The 17890-nt window shown below is 42.7% G+C and overlaps 1 protein-coding gene across 1 annotated transcript; it reads right to left on the minus strand.

The window, feature by feature from the left end:
• Nucleotides 1-14799: 14799 nt before the first annotated feature.
• LOC133900191 (uncharacterized) lies at nucleotides 14800-15171 on the minus strand. Its single transcript, XM_062341316.1, has one exon. The coding sequence runs from the start codon at nucleotides 15169-15171 to the stop codon at nucleotides 14800-14802; it is 372 nt and encodes a 123-aa protein (XP_062197300.1).
• Nucleotides 15172-17890: the final 2719 nt, after the last annotated feature.

A 17890-nucleotide genomic window follows, 5' to 3' on the forward strand; every position in this document is an offset into this window, starting at 1 on the left:
TGTTAATAGATCTCATGATGCAATACATAAAACCACCGCAGCCGGGACAAAGTTGGACTGAATTGGAGAAGTTCTAGGAAGATTTGCCTAACCGGATGGTCCGGTGCTCTAGGTGTTTAACTCACTGGAGTATATTTGTCAAATGGGAGAGAGGCCTGAAGACCTCATCGGAAGATCCGGTGTTTGAGCAGAGTGCTCACTGGAGTATTATTACCAAAGAAGGATGTAGCCGCTGAAGATCGAATGTTCAACACATCGGATGGTCCGGTGCGAATGGAATGAACACAAGATAATACACCGAACAATGAAGAGTGCAAAGAAGCAGAATGAAGTTCAATGCAACGGATGGTCTGGTGATTAAGTTTGTGCACACCAGAGTATTATTTCCAGAGAGGGCTGCAAAGGCTCGGGTGGCTAAAGTTAACTCACCGGATAGTCCTGTGATGAAGTGATGTGCACCGGATGCATACACCGGAGCAATTTACATAGAGAAGAAGAAAATGCTTGGATGGCTCAGGATAACTCACCGGATAGTCCGGTGATGAAGATGAAGTATGCACTGGTGTGTCTGATGTTCACAGAGGATTGAGTAGGGTTCTAACGGCTAGTTTGTGAGAGTGTACTACCGAATGATCCAGTGTTAGTACTATTGTTCTCACCGGATCATCTGGTATTAAAAACTTTTCAGATCTGTTGGGTTAACAGCTAGTGCACGAGTTTTAGGCCATAAATACCCACCCACTCGGCCATTTGAAGGTGTTGAAGTCCAGAGAAGTTTATGTACACATGAGAAGACATCCAAGCCACCAAAGTGTTTAAAGTGATCATTCAAGGCAATTAAGCACACCATTAGAGTGATTAGTACTTATAGGTTTAGAGAGAGTGTTGCCAGGTGATTGCTGCCTAGAGAGTGGATCAAGGAGTACCAAGTGGTACACCAGCACTTTGGAGCCTTGGTGACTCGCCAGCAAGCTTGTTGACCCTCCGACTTGGTGTGGAGCAACGGCAAGGCGACTGTGTAGGGACGTAGAGACTCTTTCCTTGGTGGCTCAAGCTTCGAAGTGATCACGGTGGTAAGGAACTGGAAAAAAGGCTAGTGGTGAGACCTTGCCTTGGTGGCTTGGTAGCTCATCCGGGTGGAGGCCTTGTTTTTATGACTTGGTGGCTCAAGAGCCGTGACCGGGTGCCGACCGAGAGCATATCCTTTGTGGAGCTCCAACATGCACTAGGAGTGGCATTCATGTCATCGATACCACAAGAAAAATCACTTATGCCGAGTTTGCTCTCTCTATCTTATTTATGTTTCCTCATTTACATTCTTGCAATTTACCTTCTTAGATAGATTGCAAGTTCTTTGATCGGTAGAGTAGACACACTAGATAAATCTAAAGCAAATTTAGATAAAAATTGATATAGGTTTATCTTGTGTTGTTTTTGGAGCCGAAATAATTCTAAGTGTCCTAATTCACCCCCTCTTATGACGTCACTGATCCCTTCAATAGGCCAGTCATTAGTGATGGGTCAAGTTGTGATCTGTCACTAATGACGGTATTCACAAATACTTGGCTAAATTTTAGTTACATGATGGTATTGTTATTTATGGGTTCTATTTTCTATGTTACATGGTGTTTAATTTAAGTTAGATAAAAGTGTTTACTACTTACTACAAAGCAAAGTGCATACAAGTAGCAATTGCGCGTAAAATGCCTATATAGTAAATATGTGTATAGCATGATGCTATATTTTTTTATTTTCTCTTATTTTTTTCTCACGTCAGCAGCAGTAGAATAGAAACCATTGTACATTTCTGCTCAAGTTAGATGTAAGCGGTGGCGGTAATGGACACAAACGCGCGTTCCACAAATAGTGCAGAAACTTTAGGAGGCAAGACCTCAATCTTTCAGGCCAAATCTGACCTCAAAAAATTTTCCAAACCTAGCAAAAGTGTAGGAGAAATGGATGTAGCTTTTTTGTTAGATGTTCATAGAGTCAAAAAAAGTTGAAAATCAGAGTCTGTATGCAAACGCTATGCCTGTTTTACCGAATGCACTTTGGGTCATCTATGAAATTGAGATCGTTTGGATGAGTATTCATAAATTCATAAAATATTTGTACAAATTTGGATGAAGAAAAATTTTATATGTAAATTATAGCGCTCGACGACATTTGTCAAAATCAATTATTAGTGATGGGTCAAGATTACAACAAGTCACTAATATTTAGTCATTAGTGACTGTCACTAATTAGTCATTAGTGATAAGTCACGGTTCTAACCCGTCACCTATGACCTTCAGCAAAGAAGGTTAAAAGGATAAATATTTGGTTTCTATCACAACTACATGATAGGTGAGGTGCTAAGGGAGCTACACGCACTAGAGGAGATTGGGGTTCGAGGCCCACGAAATTTAGACTGAAAAATAGTTTGAAAAATGGTGTGGCTTATGGGCCGTATGCGATAGGCCCATGCGTTTGGATGGCGCAAGTGAAAAAATAATTTTTTGACTTTTTTGTGTCCAAAAAACTAACGTTCATCAGTCGTAAATGACGTCACTGTTATGACCCGTCACTTAGGTTCAATCATTACTTATGGTTCACTATTATGACATGCCACTAATGAAGGTCATTAGTAACGGGTCGTTCGTGGTGATGGGTGCGGGACCCGTCACTTAGGTTCAGTCATTACTTATGGTTCACTATTATGACATGCCACTAATGAAGGTCATTAGTGACGGGTCGTTCATGGTGATGGGTGCGGGACCCGTCACTAATGACGGTTATCACCCGTCACTGAAGGCCTTTTTCACATAGTGGATTGTGTTGCTGGCATCTTGTTTTTCTTGTTAGTCTGTGATTCCTTTTATGTGCATCATCGTCGTCTCGGAATGGAGAGCAAAACATGCTGATAACTTGTTCAAACTCGAGAGAAACAGTAGAGACAATAGTTCGAATAGAGTTCATACTTCTCATTCATTGATGCATGTGTTACATTTATATAGGATAATTGGGTGCATTGGGGAGATAACCCTCCCCAACTATCAGGAAGACAACAACCGCCATAGGCAGTTTGATGGTGAATAGATTAATCGTAACATGTGAAGAGATCAAGGATATCCTAAGAAGCACGTAAATTAGGACACTTAGAATCTATTCGGCTCCAAAAACTACACAAGATAAATCTATATCAATTTCTATCTCTTTGTGCTCTAGGTTTATCTTGTGTGTCTACTCTACCGATCAAAGCAGTTGCTTTCCGAAAAAAGTTTGTGACCCATATACCTATTTAGACTTAGAGAAAAGTCAGTAGAAGAGTATTGAGTTTGTGTCATATTAAAAAAAACAAGAAGCAAAGAGTGCCAAAAAAAGAAGAAACAAAGAGTGCAAAAAAAGAAAAAGCAAAGAGTGCCAAAAAAAGAGAAGCAAAGAGTGCAAAAAGAGAGAATTAAAAAAAAAGAATCAGTTTGCATGGTGAATTTTGTTCCATTGTACTTGTGTCTGATATAGTTTTCGGCTTGCTTAGCTAGTTCTAGGAACGTGATCGGGCTAGCAACTGTGACGAGTACTGTGGACTTTTATTCAGCTTTGCTAATCTGATTTCATTAATTGCTATTCCTTGCTGCTAAATATTGCCTATCCAAGCTACACCTTCTCTCGATTAGAACGGTATCTTCCCTTGCAACTACCTCACTTGCAACCGATAAGGTATCACGAACCAGCTACCGGTTGTACCAACTACAGTGATTGGCAAGAACACTTGCAAGAGCATGGTAAGACACTTGAGAGTGTGTGACTCCACCTCCACCACCTAGTAGACGATAGGGATAATTTATCTTTCGTTATTTTCTATCTTCAACTAACCATGGCAGGAGAAGCATCAAATGCACAGGAGTGTATTTTGAGGGAAGAACTTACAATGTTGTTGGATAATCATCGACAAACTATTAATGATGACATTGACAAGAAGCTTGTGGGATCCAATACCGCATTGCAGCGACTCAGTGAAATCATTGCAAAGCTCAATACATGCTTTGATCGATTGGTTAATCTGCCACCGAACAATGGTCGAGCGGATCCTCATGGTGCAACCTATGAACAAGATGAGTCTGTCACGGATGATGAAATTTTGAGACAATAATGTGACACCTTTGATGAACGATAAAGGAATCGATTGAACTTCAACCGTCATGGTATGAGAGGTAATAATTTTCAGCAACATAACCCACGTATTAATGATGACCCATTTGCTAAAGTTAAGTTTACTATACTATCTTTTAACGATGCTTATGATGCTGAAAGGTATTTAGATTGGGAGATGATGGTAGAACAGAAGTTTAATGCTAATTTAGTTCTGAAGTGCATAGAGTTAGACAAGCCACTAGTGAATTTAAAAATTTTGCAATCATCTGGTGGAATAGGGTATGCATCGATGGATTAGCTCCTACTACTTGAAATGCTTTAAAGGTTGCTATGCGTAACAATTTTGTTCCACCTTCTTTTAAACGTGATTTGTGTAAGAACTTGCAGCGCTTAAACCAAGGTCATAGATCCGTAGAAGAATATTATCAGGAGCTTCAAATTAGTATGTTGCATTGTGATATTATTGAGGACGAAGAGGCTGCAATGGCACACTTTTATGGAGGGTTAAGGCGTGAAATTCAAGACACAGTTGATTACAAAGAATACGATAGTGTTCCTAGATTGTTCCAACTTGCGTGTTTGGCAGAAAAAGAATTGCAAGGACGACAACAGAGGCCAAGGAGCAATTTTGGAAGCACAACTACTTCAAAATCAACACCGGGACAAGTCAAAATAGCCTCATATTTAGCTACATGGTCTACTGCCCCCTTCGCGGGTAGGGCGTGTTTAGCAGTACTTTCGACACCGTCACATGCTCTTGAGGTAAGAAAATCTGTAAGTGTGCAAGGTCCAACCAAGAGCTCTTCTTCGGTTGCTTCTACAGGCCGATCGACCGGGATTATTTGCCACCGATGCAAGAGAATGGGCCACATCATGAAGATTATATTAGAAGACGGTGGGAATATAAGTGCTAGTGATGTTGAGAATGAATATGCACTTGCTACTAACCATGCAGGCGATGAGGACGAACATGAGACGGATATCGACAATGACGAAGAATTGAGTGTAGCTGCTACGGAGAATTATAGGACACTCATTGTGCAATGAGTGTTAAATACTCAAATGGAGCAAGCGGAACAGCTAAACCACCACAATTTGTTTTAGATGTTTCCCATAGTCAAGGATTATCGTGTTCAAGTCATTATTGATGGAGAGGAAGCTGCAACAACTTGATAAGTTCAGATATGATCAAGAAGCTTGCCTTGCCGATAAGAAACCATCCTCACCCTTATCATATTCAATGGTTCAACAACAATGGTAAGTTGAAGGTAATGCAAACAACTAGCGTGCATTTTTCTATTGGTCCATACCATGATTATGCTGATTTTGATGTAGTGCCTATGCAAGCATGTTCACTTTTGTTAGGACAACCATGGGAGTTTGATACTGATGAAACACATCATGGTAGAAGTAATAAGTACACCCTTATGCATAAAGGAAAGAAAATAACTTTTTTACCTTTAACTCCTGCTGAAATTGTGAAATGTGAACAAGAGATAGATGAAAATAAGAGAAAAGAGTTTGAGAATGAATCTGAAAATCAGTAAGTAGCGAAAAAAGTTTTTCCACCCAAAAAGGGGAAAGCAACAACAACTTCTAAGTCCGATGGAAGTAGACTGAAAGGGTGTGTTATGCTTGCTACTAAATCTTATCTTGCTGAAATTTATGCTAATAAGCTGCCATGCTATGGTTTGATATTCAAAGAGACCTTAGTGTCACTCAAGAATATATCTAGCTCTTTGCCTCCTACTATTGCTAACCTTTTGCAGAAGTTTTTGGATGTATTTCCAGCTAAAGTTCCCCCGGGATTATCACCAATTCGAGGGGTAGAACATCAAATTGATTTGATTCCGGGAGCAACTTTGCCAAACCGTGCTGCATATAGGACCAACCCGGAAGAGACTAAGGAAATTTAGTGACAAGTCCAAGACATTTCGGATCGCGGGTACGTATGAGAAAGTCTTAGTCCTTGTGTTGTTCCTGTTCTTTTGGTTCCTATGAAAGACTGTAGTTGACGTATGTGTGTTGATTGTAGAGATATTAATAATATTATTATAAGATATCATCACCCTATCCCTAGGTTAGATGATATGTTTGATGAGTTGAGTGGTTCTATAATTTTCACTAAAATTGACTTGCGAAGTGGATACCACAAAATTAGGATGAAACTTGGAGATGAATGGAAAACTACGTTTAAAACTAAGTTTAGCTTGTATGAGTGGTTCGTAATGCCTTTTGGGTTAACTAATGCACCTAATACTTCCATGCGATTGATGAACGAATTTTTATGTGCATTCATTGGAAGATTTGTGGTGGTATACTTTGATGATATCTTGATTTATAGCCAGTCACATGAGTTACACTTTGATCATCTACATGTTGTTTTTAACGCTTTGAGAGATGCACGTTTGTTCGGTAACCTCGAAAAGTGCATCTTTTGCATGGATCGAGTCTCTTTTCTTAGCTATGTTGTTACTCCACAGGGAATAGAGGTGGATGAAGAAAAAATTGAAGTCATAAAGAGTTGGCCAACCCCTAATACTGTTACTCAAGTGAGAAGTTTTCATGGACTTGCGGGTTTCTATCAGCGCTTTGTGCGAGATTTCAGCACCATTGCTACCCCATTGAATGAATTGTGAAGAAATAAGCGATTTTTAAATGGGGACCTATACAAGAAAAAGCATTCAAGTTGTTGAAAGAGAAACTTACCCATGCTCCTTTACCCCAACTCCCTCATTTTTGTAAGACCTTTGAGCTAGAGTGTGATACTAGCGGGATTGGAATTAGATGTGTGTTAATTCAAGAAGTTAAACATGCTGCTTATTTTAGCGAGAAATTAAGTGGCCCAAGTCTGAATTATTCTACCTATGATAAAGAATTATATGCTTTAGTTCGTGTGCTTGAAACTTAGCAACATTATCTATGGCCCAAAGAATTTGTTATACATTTTGATCATTAATCGCTGAAACATATTAGGAGTCAAGATAAATTGAATAAATGATATGATAAATGGGTCGAATTTATTGAGTCTTTTCCATATGTCATAAAACATAAAAAAGGAAAAGACAATGTGATTGGTGATGCGCTTTCTAGGCGTTATGCCATGTTATCTCAACTTGATCATAAGATTTATGGTTTAGAGACCATTAAGGACTTATATGCTGTTGATTTGGATTTTAAAGAAGTGCTTGAACATTGTAAAGAAGGGAAAACATGGAATAAGTATGTGTTGAATGAAGGATTGCTCTATCGTGCTAACAAGCTATGCATTCCAGCTAGCTCCGTTCGTCTTTTGTTATTATAGGAGGCACATGGAGTAGGATTGATGGCACATTTTGGAGCAAGGAAGGCTGAAGATGTGCTGGCCGCCCACTTCTTTTGCCCAAAGATGAGATGAGATATCGAACACTACGTGTCCTGATGCACCACTTGCAACAAATCTAAGTCTCTCTTGAATCCACATGGTCTTTACATGTCTCTTCCTGTTCCTAGTGCACCATAGGAGAATATTTCTATGTATTTTGTTTTAGGACTACCTAGGACAATGAGGGGGAGGGATATCATATTTTTAGTTGTGGATAGATTTTCTAAAATAGCACATTTCATACCTTGTCACAAGAGCGATGATGCTACAAACATAGTTAATTTATTTTTCAGGGAAATCGTTCGACTACATGGAGTGCCTAATACTATTATCTCGGATTGTGACACAAAGTTTTTGAGTCACTTTTGGAGATTATTTTTTTGGCTCAAAAAACCTTTTTATGCCGGTTGGAGGCAAGAACCGACACTGAAAAGAACTTTCAGTGCCAGTTCCAGACCCAACATTGATAATTATTAACTATCAGTGCTGAGTAAAGAGTGCTGGTTAAAAAACCAACAATGAAACCATTTTTCAACTGGCATTGTACCTTTTTTAGTAGGGCATGCATGTGTAGCAGTGAAATAATTGAATGGTTTAGTACTCTATCATGCATACATTCATGGTTAAATCCTAGTACTCCGCTTGGTCAGTCCTGGCATTCACATTGTGCAGATCCTCCTCAATTTAGTGCTCCTATTTAGTATACTACTTACGAGTTCTACTCATATCTGAACACAACTAATGGCCGAACAAGTGTATAGACTGTTAGCGATTTGGTTAGCGTATCTTTATGTATCATAGTTTATCTTTTTCCATATTATGTTTGGTCTCTCCCTTCGTTATCTACTGGGCTTTACTTCTATAAATCAATTTGGATATAGAAGGCTAGAGCCTATATATACATGCACAAGGATCCCAGATCAATCAATGAATTCTGCGATTCATGTATCAGTTTAGATTCTTTCCTTCGCTTCCTCTTAACCCTAACTCACCACCAGTTGACGCACCGATCTGCATATATACCGACTACACCCTGGCACCCCTCCGACCTCCCGTGCTTTGTTTTAACTAATCCTTGTGTCCTCGTGTGAGAAACCAAGTTAAAATGTGACTTGGTTTATATATGATATTGATAAAGTTGTTATTTTTGGTTTGATAATTTTGAGATTGCATGAGCATGCCTATGTAATGCGATTATGATTATGACTAACCAAAGTTGCAGAAAAAAAAAGAGTTGATGTTTTTGTCTATGAGTCCCGGCAAATTGCACTCGTCGGATGATCCGGTGCTTGAAATGTTGTACACGTTGGATGGTCCAGTGCTCAGGAAGGTTTCACACCGGAGCATTTCAGTTCAGAGGCAAAAATTGGGGTATGAAGGTCCGACAATGAGGTCCTATGCATGTCGGACTAATTAATTGAGATAGGATGCAAGATGGCTTGTCTGGTGAGCATGTACATGTCGGATGAGCCGGCGATTGGATTTGTCAAAGCCAGACTAATTCTTGCAGAGAGGTTGCAAAATGGTTGTCTAGTGGAGATACACACGTCAGATGGTCCAGCGATGAGATGATGTGCGCACCGGACTGATTTTTCCAGAGAGGTTGCAGACAGCTTGGTTGAGGACATTGCACACGCTGGATAGTCTAGTGCTCAGAGGTGTGTTCACAATTTTTTTGTGTTGTGCTTTCAATTGATGATATTGATTTGAACTAATCTATAATGGTGTTGGAGATGCATGTTTTCATGTCTTATGTTGTGAAAGTGATGGATGCAACTTGGTGGTCAACGACGGGATGATCAAAGCTAAGCGGGGTGCATGGTGCCGGATGATCCAAGAGGCTAGGTGGAGTAAAGAGTGGTCCTAGCTGTTCACATGGAGATCAAGCAAAGCTTAGAAAGATGGATGGAGATGGCATGTTGACAAAGTCAAATGAAGGGGATGCCGATGCAAGTGATAAGGCGGTCTGAGGGACCGGAAGTGAGAGAGACTTACCGGTGGTCAAGATCGTAAGATGGAGTACACGCTTCGGCATCGAAGCACTTACTTAAGGTGTAAGTAAGTGGTGGTGAGTCACACTTTGAGAAGTGTGCAAGGTGGTTTCACAGTTTGACCTCAAAACTATGGACAAATAGAGAGTGCATGTGGCATCATTGCAAAGCTTGCGTCGAGGCAAAACTAAGTCATGAAGGTGCCACAACCATTTGATGGACAAAGCAAAGGGTGGACCAAAATGACCCGGTGGTATGTAGGAGTGCATTGGAAGTGGGGCGTATTTTTTGTACAAGGAAACTTAAGGGACAAGGAACCACCCTAGGCCTAAAAATAGAGGGGTAGGACTGCAGGAGAGGTTCAAGCTAGCCATATGTGGGCCATGTGCTAGGGTTTTAGAGGTGAGGAAGAGGAGAGCTTAGCCTATGTATTAGGTGTGAGTTTTGGTTTGCTAAATACTTTGTATCTGCCAAAAATTGGGTTGTCCTTTGCAAGCAATGAAATTTATGTTTCCTATCATACTTGTGCTCATCTCCTTCTAGTTTCTCTCTATCAGTTTCCTTACTTTGGTTGCAAGTCTTTCGGTTTTTGTTGCCATTTTCGTTTTGGTCTTTGAGCTGAAATTTTTCTATCATCTCATAGCTTGCGTTGAGGTGAAGCTAAGTCATGAAGACGCCATGGCCATTTGATGGATGAAGCAAAGGGTGGACCAAAATGCCTTGGTGGTACATATGAGTGCATTAGAAGTGAGGAGTATTTTAGGTACAAGAAAACTTAAGGGCCAAGGAACCTCCCTAGGCCTATAAATAGAGGGGTAGGACTGTAGGAGAGGTTTGAACTAGCCATATGTGGGCCTTGTGCAAGGGTTTTAGAGGTGAGGAAGAGGAGAGCTTAGCCTATATATTATGTGAGAGTTTTGGTGAGCTAAATACTTTGTAATCTACCAAAAATAGGGCTATCCACTGCAAGCAATGGAATTTATGTTTCCTGTCATACTTGTGCTCATCGCCTTCTAGTTTCCCTCTATCGGTTTTCTTGCTTTGGTTGCAAGTCTTTCGATTTTTGTTGCCATTTTTGTTTTGGTCTTTGAGCTAAAAATTTTCCACATTGTGAATTTGTTCTTCTTGTTGATAGAGGTATAAAATTCACATACAAAGTTGGTCTTGAATTTCCTTGCCTCTAGATCATTAACTTGGAGAGTTTCTTCCCCCAGGTGCTTCCTTCTTTGGATTGAAGAGTTTTCCCTTCAAGTTGCTATTTTGTATTTCTATGCCTCTTGGAATAAGTCTCAATGGAACCTACAGTTCATAGATATCCAAGAGAGCCCTTACTTCTTTGATGTTTTTAGTTGCAACTTGCTTTTCTCTCCAGCTTTGCTTCCGCTCTTTGTTTTGAGGTGCGTTGGGTGACAAAATAGGAGAAGACCATCCGTTTCAAATGAAATTGGTAAGGTGCCTATTCATCTCCCTCTAGTCACCATTCTCGGTCCTATATCGTGTCTCTCCTACGACCTCGTGGCCCTCACTGACAATGATGCAGCTACCGTCACCGCTGCCGTCCTCTCGGCGGACATTCAACCTGTCGTGGCTATCGAAGCTACTACTCTTGCTGCTATTCATGCTGAGGCAGTCGACATTGTCAACATTGGTGCCGTTGTGCATGTCGTCCTCGATCCTCTGCAAACTACAACAAGTGATGTGGGCTCTTCCTCGTCACGTTCAGCCGGTTTGCCCTCACCGACCACATTATCTTCGTTATCGTCCCCGTCGGTAAGGTAGACTAGGGTCACATGGACTGTGTGTCTCCTGGATCTACAGTCGCATCTTTGCTGACCTCGTGGAGATCTTCATGATGCCTCAAGCAACGGTTCATGTAGCCTGGACAAGCCTTGAGCAGCAATTCCTTGGCAACAAGGAGGCTCGAGCTCCGCAACTTGAGGCAAAATTTCACACCTTCATCCAAGGTGCTCTACCCATCATTGACTACTGTCGCAAGATTAAGGGCATGGCTGACACCCTCAGTGATCTAGGGGAGGTTTTCAGCGATTGCACTCTTGTTCTCTCAGTGCTACATGGACTGAATGAGCCCTTCTCGCACATGGCCACCATCATGCCCATGCAGTGACCCTTCCCTTCCTTCGTTGAGACTCAGTCCATCCTTTTGCTAGAACAACTCACACAGAATGGTCGCCATTAGTCCTCCTCGACCCTACTCACCACAGTTCCTAGCTCCTCCCCATGCCCCTCAACTGGTGGCACAAACGGCGGGACCAGGGTGTGGGGTAGTGGGGGTAAGAGCGGTGGACACACCGGTGGAGGTCGCAATAGCGGCAACAACCATCGTCGTGGAAACAAAAACAGTGCCTCCAACAAGACCAAAGGTGGCTCCAACAACAGCACCAGCGGCTCCATTGCCAAGACAGGAAGCCTTAACCCCTGTTCTAGTGGGTGGCCTCTTGTCCACAATCCCTAGACTGGGACAACACAGTTCTGGTTGACTGTTGCTGGTGTCCTCGGTCCGCATCCTTTGCAACAACGGTCATCCTTTGGAAAAAAAATCCAAAGCAGGCCCCTCATGCTCTCTCTTCTGAAGTGCCCTCTGCGGTGCTAGCCTTCTGGGCTCAGTCGATGCTACGCCAGCTCAGGCCGCAGCAGCAGCCACCACTGAATGTGTGGAAGCAGCCGAACGTGTAGCAGCAGGCAGGCGCCTTGGTGCCATGGACATGGAACGGACATGGTCTTGACAACGCCTTCACCACATTCATGCTCACTCTACCAATGTCGCTCGAATGGTACATGGATTCGGGCACAACCTCTCATTTGATGTCTGACATCAATAACCTTTCTGTTCCGCTCCCGCTCTCCTCCCATACTCCCCACACATTGTCGTTGGCAATGGGTCTTTGCCTCCAATCACTTCCACTGGATTCACCTCTTTCCCTACTGCCTCTCAACACCTTCACCTATGAAACATTCTGGTCACACCACACATCATCAAAAATCTTATTTATGTTCGTCAATTTACTACCGATAACAATTGTTCCATTGAGTTTGATCTGTTTGGCTTCTCTACGAAGGATCTTCCCACTAAGAGCGTGATCACCAGGTGCAATAGCTCCAGACACATTTACCCATTCCAGCAGTCGACCCTCAGTCCCCATGCCCTCATCGTTGGCACTGTCTCCACCACACTTTGGCATCATCGCCTTGGTCACGCCAACCATGAGTCTCTATCTCGTTTAGCTGCTACTGTTGCCATTCCCTATAATAAAAGTGCACCCATGTCTTTGTGTCATGCTTGCCAACTAAGTCATCATGTTCATCTTCCTTTTAGTCCTTCCAATTGTCAAGCTCTCAATAATTTTGATTTAATACATTGTGATCTTTGGACCTCACCTATCATCTCTATGTTTGGTTACAAGTACTATAATTCTTGATGATTGCTCGCACTTTCCTTGGACTTTTCTCCTTCACCTAAAATCTGAGATGTTCACCGTCCTTTCCAATTTTTTCTCCTGTGTCGCAATGCAATTCGGGTGCACCATCAAAAGCATTCAATTCGACAATGGCCGTGAGTTTGACAATGCTTCTGCTCGTACCTTCTTTCTTACTCATGGTGTTGCACTTCGCATTTCATGCCCATATACTTCTGCACAAAATGGAAAGGCACAACACGTCATTTGAACCACCAATAACATCATGCGTACCCTTCTGTTCCAAGCTAGTATTCCAGCACCATATTGGGCCAAAGCTTTACATGACGCTACCTCTTAATCCAGCATCCCACTAAAACCCTCAATTTCGCCACACCCTTTTTTGCTCTCTATAGAGTTCACCCAACCTAGTCCCACCTTCATGTTTTCGGGTGGCGATGCTATCCTAATCTTTCATCGACCGCTACGCATATGTTTGCCCCCTGTTCAACACTATGTGTCTTTCTTGGCTATCCCTTTGAACACAAAGGTTACCACTATCTTGACTTACAATTGAATCGGGTAATCATCTCCCTGCACATCATGTTCGATGAGGCATCATTTCCATTTTCTGAAGTATCACCAGCTCCGTCTCATGGCGACTTTGATTTTTTATCAGAGATGGAGTCTGCACCACTGCCTGTTGGGCCACGTTGTTTTGTAGGGCCTTCTACTACATCACCCTCAGCACCAGCACGAACCTTAGCCTTGGCACACATTCTAGCCACGGTGCCCACTACTGCCTTAGCTGCTTCACCCGCTCTGACCTCGGCCTGGGTGCATTTGTTGGCCATGGCACCTGCTTTCATATCCACTACTGCACCTACAGTGGCCTTGACGGGGCCCATACTGGCCTCGGTCCTAGCCTTGTACTTTGACAATGACTTCTACTTCAGTGCTGCCTGTGTTGGCTGCACCGCTCACTGATGGTTCGGCAGTGCCTATCCCGAGCTCAGTGGGCACTCTGACCATGGTGCCCTCTATCGCATTGCACACCCCTACGACCTGGTCGCTTCCCGACTCTACTGTCCTGATCATGCCTGTCTATAATGACCACTCCATGGTCAACAGGGGCAAACACGGTTTTTGGCAACCAAAGCTTCCTTTCGACCTTCATGTTGTCGTCTTGTCACCACTACCGAAGTCAACTCGTGCTGCTCTGATGGATCCAAATTAGCACGACACTATGGCCAATGAGTTTGTTGCTCTCCATGCAAACAATACTTGGGATCTCAAACTGCATCCTCCAAGAGCAAACATAGTCACGGGTAAATGGGTGTTTCATCACAAGTTTCATTCGGAAGGATCACTTGACCGCTACAAAGCTCGTTGGATACTTCGTGACTCAGCATCCTAGGATCGACTTCGATGAGACCTTCAGTCCTGTGGTAAAACCTGCACTATTCTTGAAAATGCCATCTCTGCCGATTCAAAATTGACATCAATGCTAGTTTTTGTACCGGCAATGAATAAGTGGCAGTGATAATCTAGGATTATCACTATTGGTTCCAGAACCGATAGTGATAGATTGTATCACTGTTGGTTCATGTTACGAACCGGCAGTGATATGTAAAATCACTGACGGCTCTTGCTCTTGATCTCATTACAGTCGATTTGTATGGTTATCACTTGGCGTTCTATCTATGCACTGGCAACGATACTCAATCCAGGACAAAAATATAAATAAAAAATTAAACATTCATGCATAATTTAAAGTATATTAGCATTACTAATGATCATATTAATATTGTTTAATTACCACAAAAACTGCCATCATGTGTGTTTTCTAACCTAGCTAACTAGCTAGCTAGTAGTCGTGCTCGAGCTGGAACTCGACCTATGAACAAAAGTTCATAGCCATGTTTTCATCATCGTTGTCATCCTCGATGCCACCATCATTGCTGTCATCATCGTCCTTGTCGTCGTCGTCATTATCTTCGTCGCCACTATCGGCGACAGCGTCATCATCATCAACAAGTTCCTCCTCTGACGAGCTCGTCCAGGCCTTCTTGGCCCTCGGTAGCTCATCAATGATCTCATCACACCTCATCGTCTGACAAGGGGGATCCGGTGGTACAATGCTAGAATCGGACGTGGTGGGCGGTGTCTCATCCGGCGAGGCCTCCTCCTCCCTGGACGAGGACGCAGGTGTGGGAGGCATCCTTGGAGAAGGCGGTGGAGGCAGCTGTGGAGGCAACCGTGGATCCATGTTAATCGCACATGGGAGGTTGAGGTGGCCAGCGGTGGGCGAGAGAGAGATTGAGAGCAAGAGCGCGCAAGAGACAGTGAGCGAGCAAAGTGAAAGAGTGAGCGACGATCGCTTATGTTTAAAGTCGCACGTGTGAGTACATACTGATTTTGAGGATCACTGCTGCTCGTAAATGCAACTGGCAGTGATAGCCATTATCACTGCTAGTTATTGTTTGCACGTCTTTTGATGAGCTAATATCACTGTCAGTTAGTAATACGAACTGACAGTGATGTATCATTGCCGATTCTTGTTACTAACCGGCAATGATAATTTAAATATCACTACCGGTTGTATCTAAAGAACCGACAGTGATACATCACTGCTAGTTCTTATTACTAACCGACAGAGTTAATCACTATCACTGAGGATCTTGTTCGCTTGGCTTTTTATGCGTAGTTGAAGCTTACGAACCGGCAGTGATATGTTATCACTGCCGGTTATTTTTGAACCGGTAGTGAAAAGGGAGCTCAGATGACCCTTTCTGTGGTAGTGTTGCTAGTATTCGTACAGTGCTCACAATTGCTTTCTCTCAACACTGGACTATTCATCAGCTCAATATGAAAAATGCTTTTCTGCATGGAACTCTAACTGAGACAGTTTACTATGTGCAACTGTCTGGCTTTGTTGATCCTTCTCGACCTGAGCATGTTTGTCATCTCAACAAGTCACTATATGGTCTTAAGCACGAACCCTCAGGCCTGGTACAGTCGCTTTGGCTCCTACTTGCTCTCCATCAGCTTTGTGGGTGCTCGGTCGAACACGTCACTCTTCATCCTGTGGCGTGACTCTGGTACTATGTACCCTCTGCTCTATGTGGACGGGATAGTTCTTGCAGCCTCTTCTGTCTCTCTCCTTCGATGGACTATTGAGGCCTTGCAAACAAAATTCTTCATGAAGGATCTTAGGCCCTGACACCACTTCCTGGGTATTTCTATGGCTTGCCAGGTGGATGGCATGTTTCTTTCTCAGTGGCAATATATCCTGGATATCTTGGATCATGCTAACATGACGTACTGCAAGCCCTGCAACACACTTGTGGACACGTTCTCTAAGGTATCTCTGAACACGGCTCTCCTATGGCTGACCCTAGCCACTATCGCGGTCTCGCTGGTGCTCTCCAATATCTAAGTTTCATTCATCCAGATATCACTTATGTAGTTCAGTACATATGTCTTGATATGCAAGATCCTCGGGAGCCCCATTATGGGCTTATCAAGCGTATTCTTCACTATCTCTGGGGTACACTTGACTACAACTTGCAGCTTCACGGGACCATCATCTATGACTTAACTGCCTATTTCTGCGCCAACTAGGCGAAGTGTCTAGACACTCTCCACTCTACTTTGGACTACGGCATGTTTCTTGGCGACAACCTCGTGTCCTGGTCCACCAAGAGACAGCACACTGTCTCGTTCTAGTGTTGAGGCTAAGTGTCAAGGTGTTGCTAATGTTGTTGCCATGTGCTAATGTTGGTTGCGCTAGTTAATCCAAGAGCTTCACTTCCCACTCCAATGCGCTACCGTTGTTTATTGTTACAATATCAATGATGTCTATCTCTCGATGAATTCTGTGCAACATCAACGCACGAAGCACGTGGAGATCAACTTGCATTTTGTTTCAGATCATGTGGCTGCTGGGTTAGTTCGAGTTCTTTAGTTCCCACATCATCACAGTATGCTGGCATCTTCACCAAATGCCTCCCATCAATGGTCTTTGTGGAGTTCAGGACTAGTTTGAACATCTACTCTACTCCCACTCCGATTGCAAGGGTCTGTTAGCGATTTGTTTGGCGTATCTATACGTATCGTGGTTTATCTCACTACTACATAAATAGTTTCTAGAGGCGGGTGGTAACCCATTTCCACATGCGTTTAGCCACCCGCCTCTGGTCATAGGCCTATGAAAATGAACAATTTTCATAGGCATAAAAGAGACCGTCTATAAAAACCTATTACCAGAGGCAGTCTACTTAAGGAACTGCCTGTGGTAATCGGTCTACCTCTGGTAATTCCACAGGCAGTTCCTTAAGCGGACCGCCTCTGGTAATAGGTTTTCACATACAGTTCCCTAAACAGACCGCCTATGGTAATTGGTCCTCGTATCGATATTTTTTTGTCAGAAAAAACCAAATTTATTTTCTGGCCTGATCAGGCAGCCCCGCAGCTGCTCCATCGCAAGTAACAAGTCACAAGATTTTTCTTACATGAAATACACACGCGTGCAGTTCGTGGCACTCGAACCCAGGACCTCTCAACTCACATCATACATCCTTACCATCTCGCCACAGAAGTACTAGTGATACTAATAGCATATGCAATCCTTTTGATCACTTTTGTCTAAAACTGCAAATGTTCTTTTGGATATTTAAATGACCTCAAATGAAAAGGTTTACAAAGTTGTAGATATTGTTGAGGGCTACAATTTTCATATAAAGTTTATCCTCATCTGAATTCGTATGAAAAGTTATGAATTCTTTTAAGATAAGCTGTCATCTATTACCAGAGGCGATTCATATAACGAACCGTCTGTGGAAATCATCCCATTTCCAGAGGCAGTTTACATAAGGAACTACCTCTGAAAATGATATTTTACATAGGTGGTTCACTTAAGGAACCGTCTATGGTAATCATCTCATTTCCAGAAGTAATTCCTTATAGGAACCGCCTCTGAAAATGAC

Source organism: Phragmites australis, chromosome 19, assembly GCF_958298935.1.
Source record: "Phragmites australis chromosome 19, lpPhrAust1.1, whole genome shotgun sequence".
In the NCBI taxonomy this organism is placed as follows: Eukaryota; Viridiplantae; Streptophyta; class Magnoliopsida; order Poales; family Poaceae; genus Phragmites; species Phragmites australis.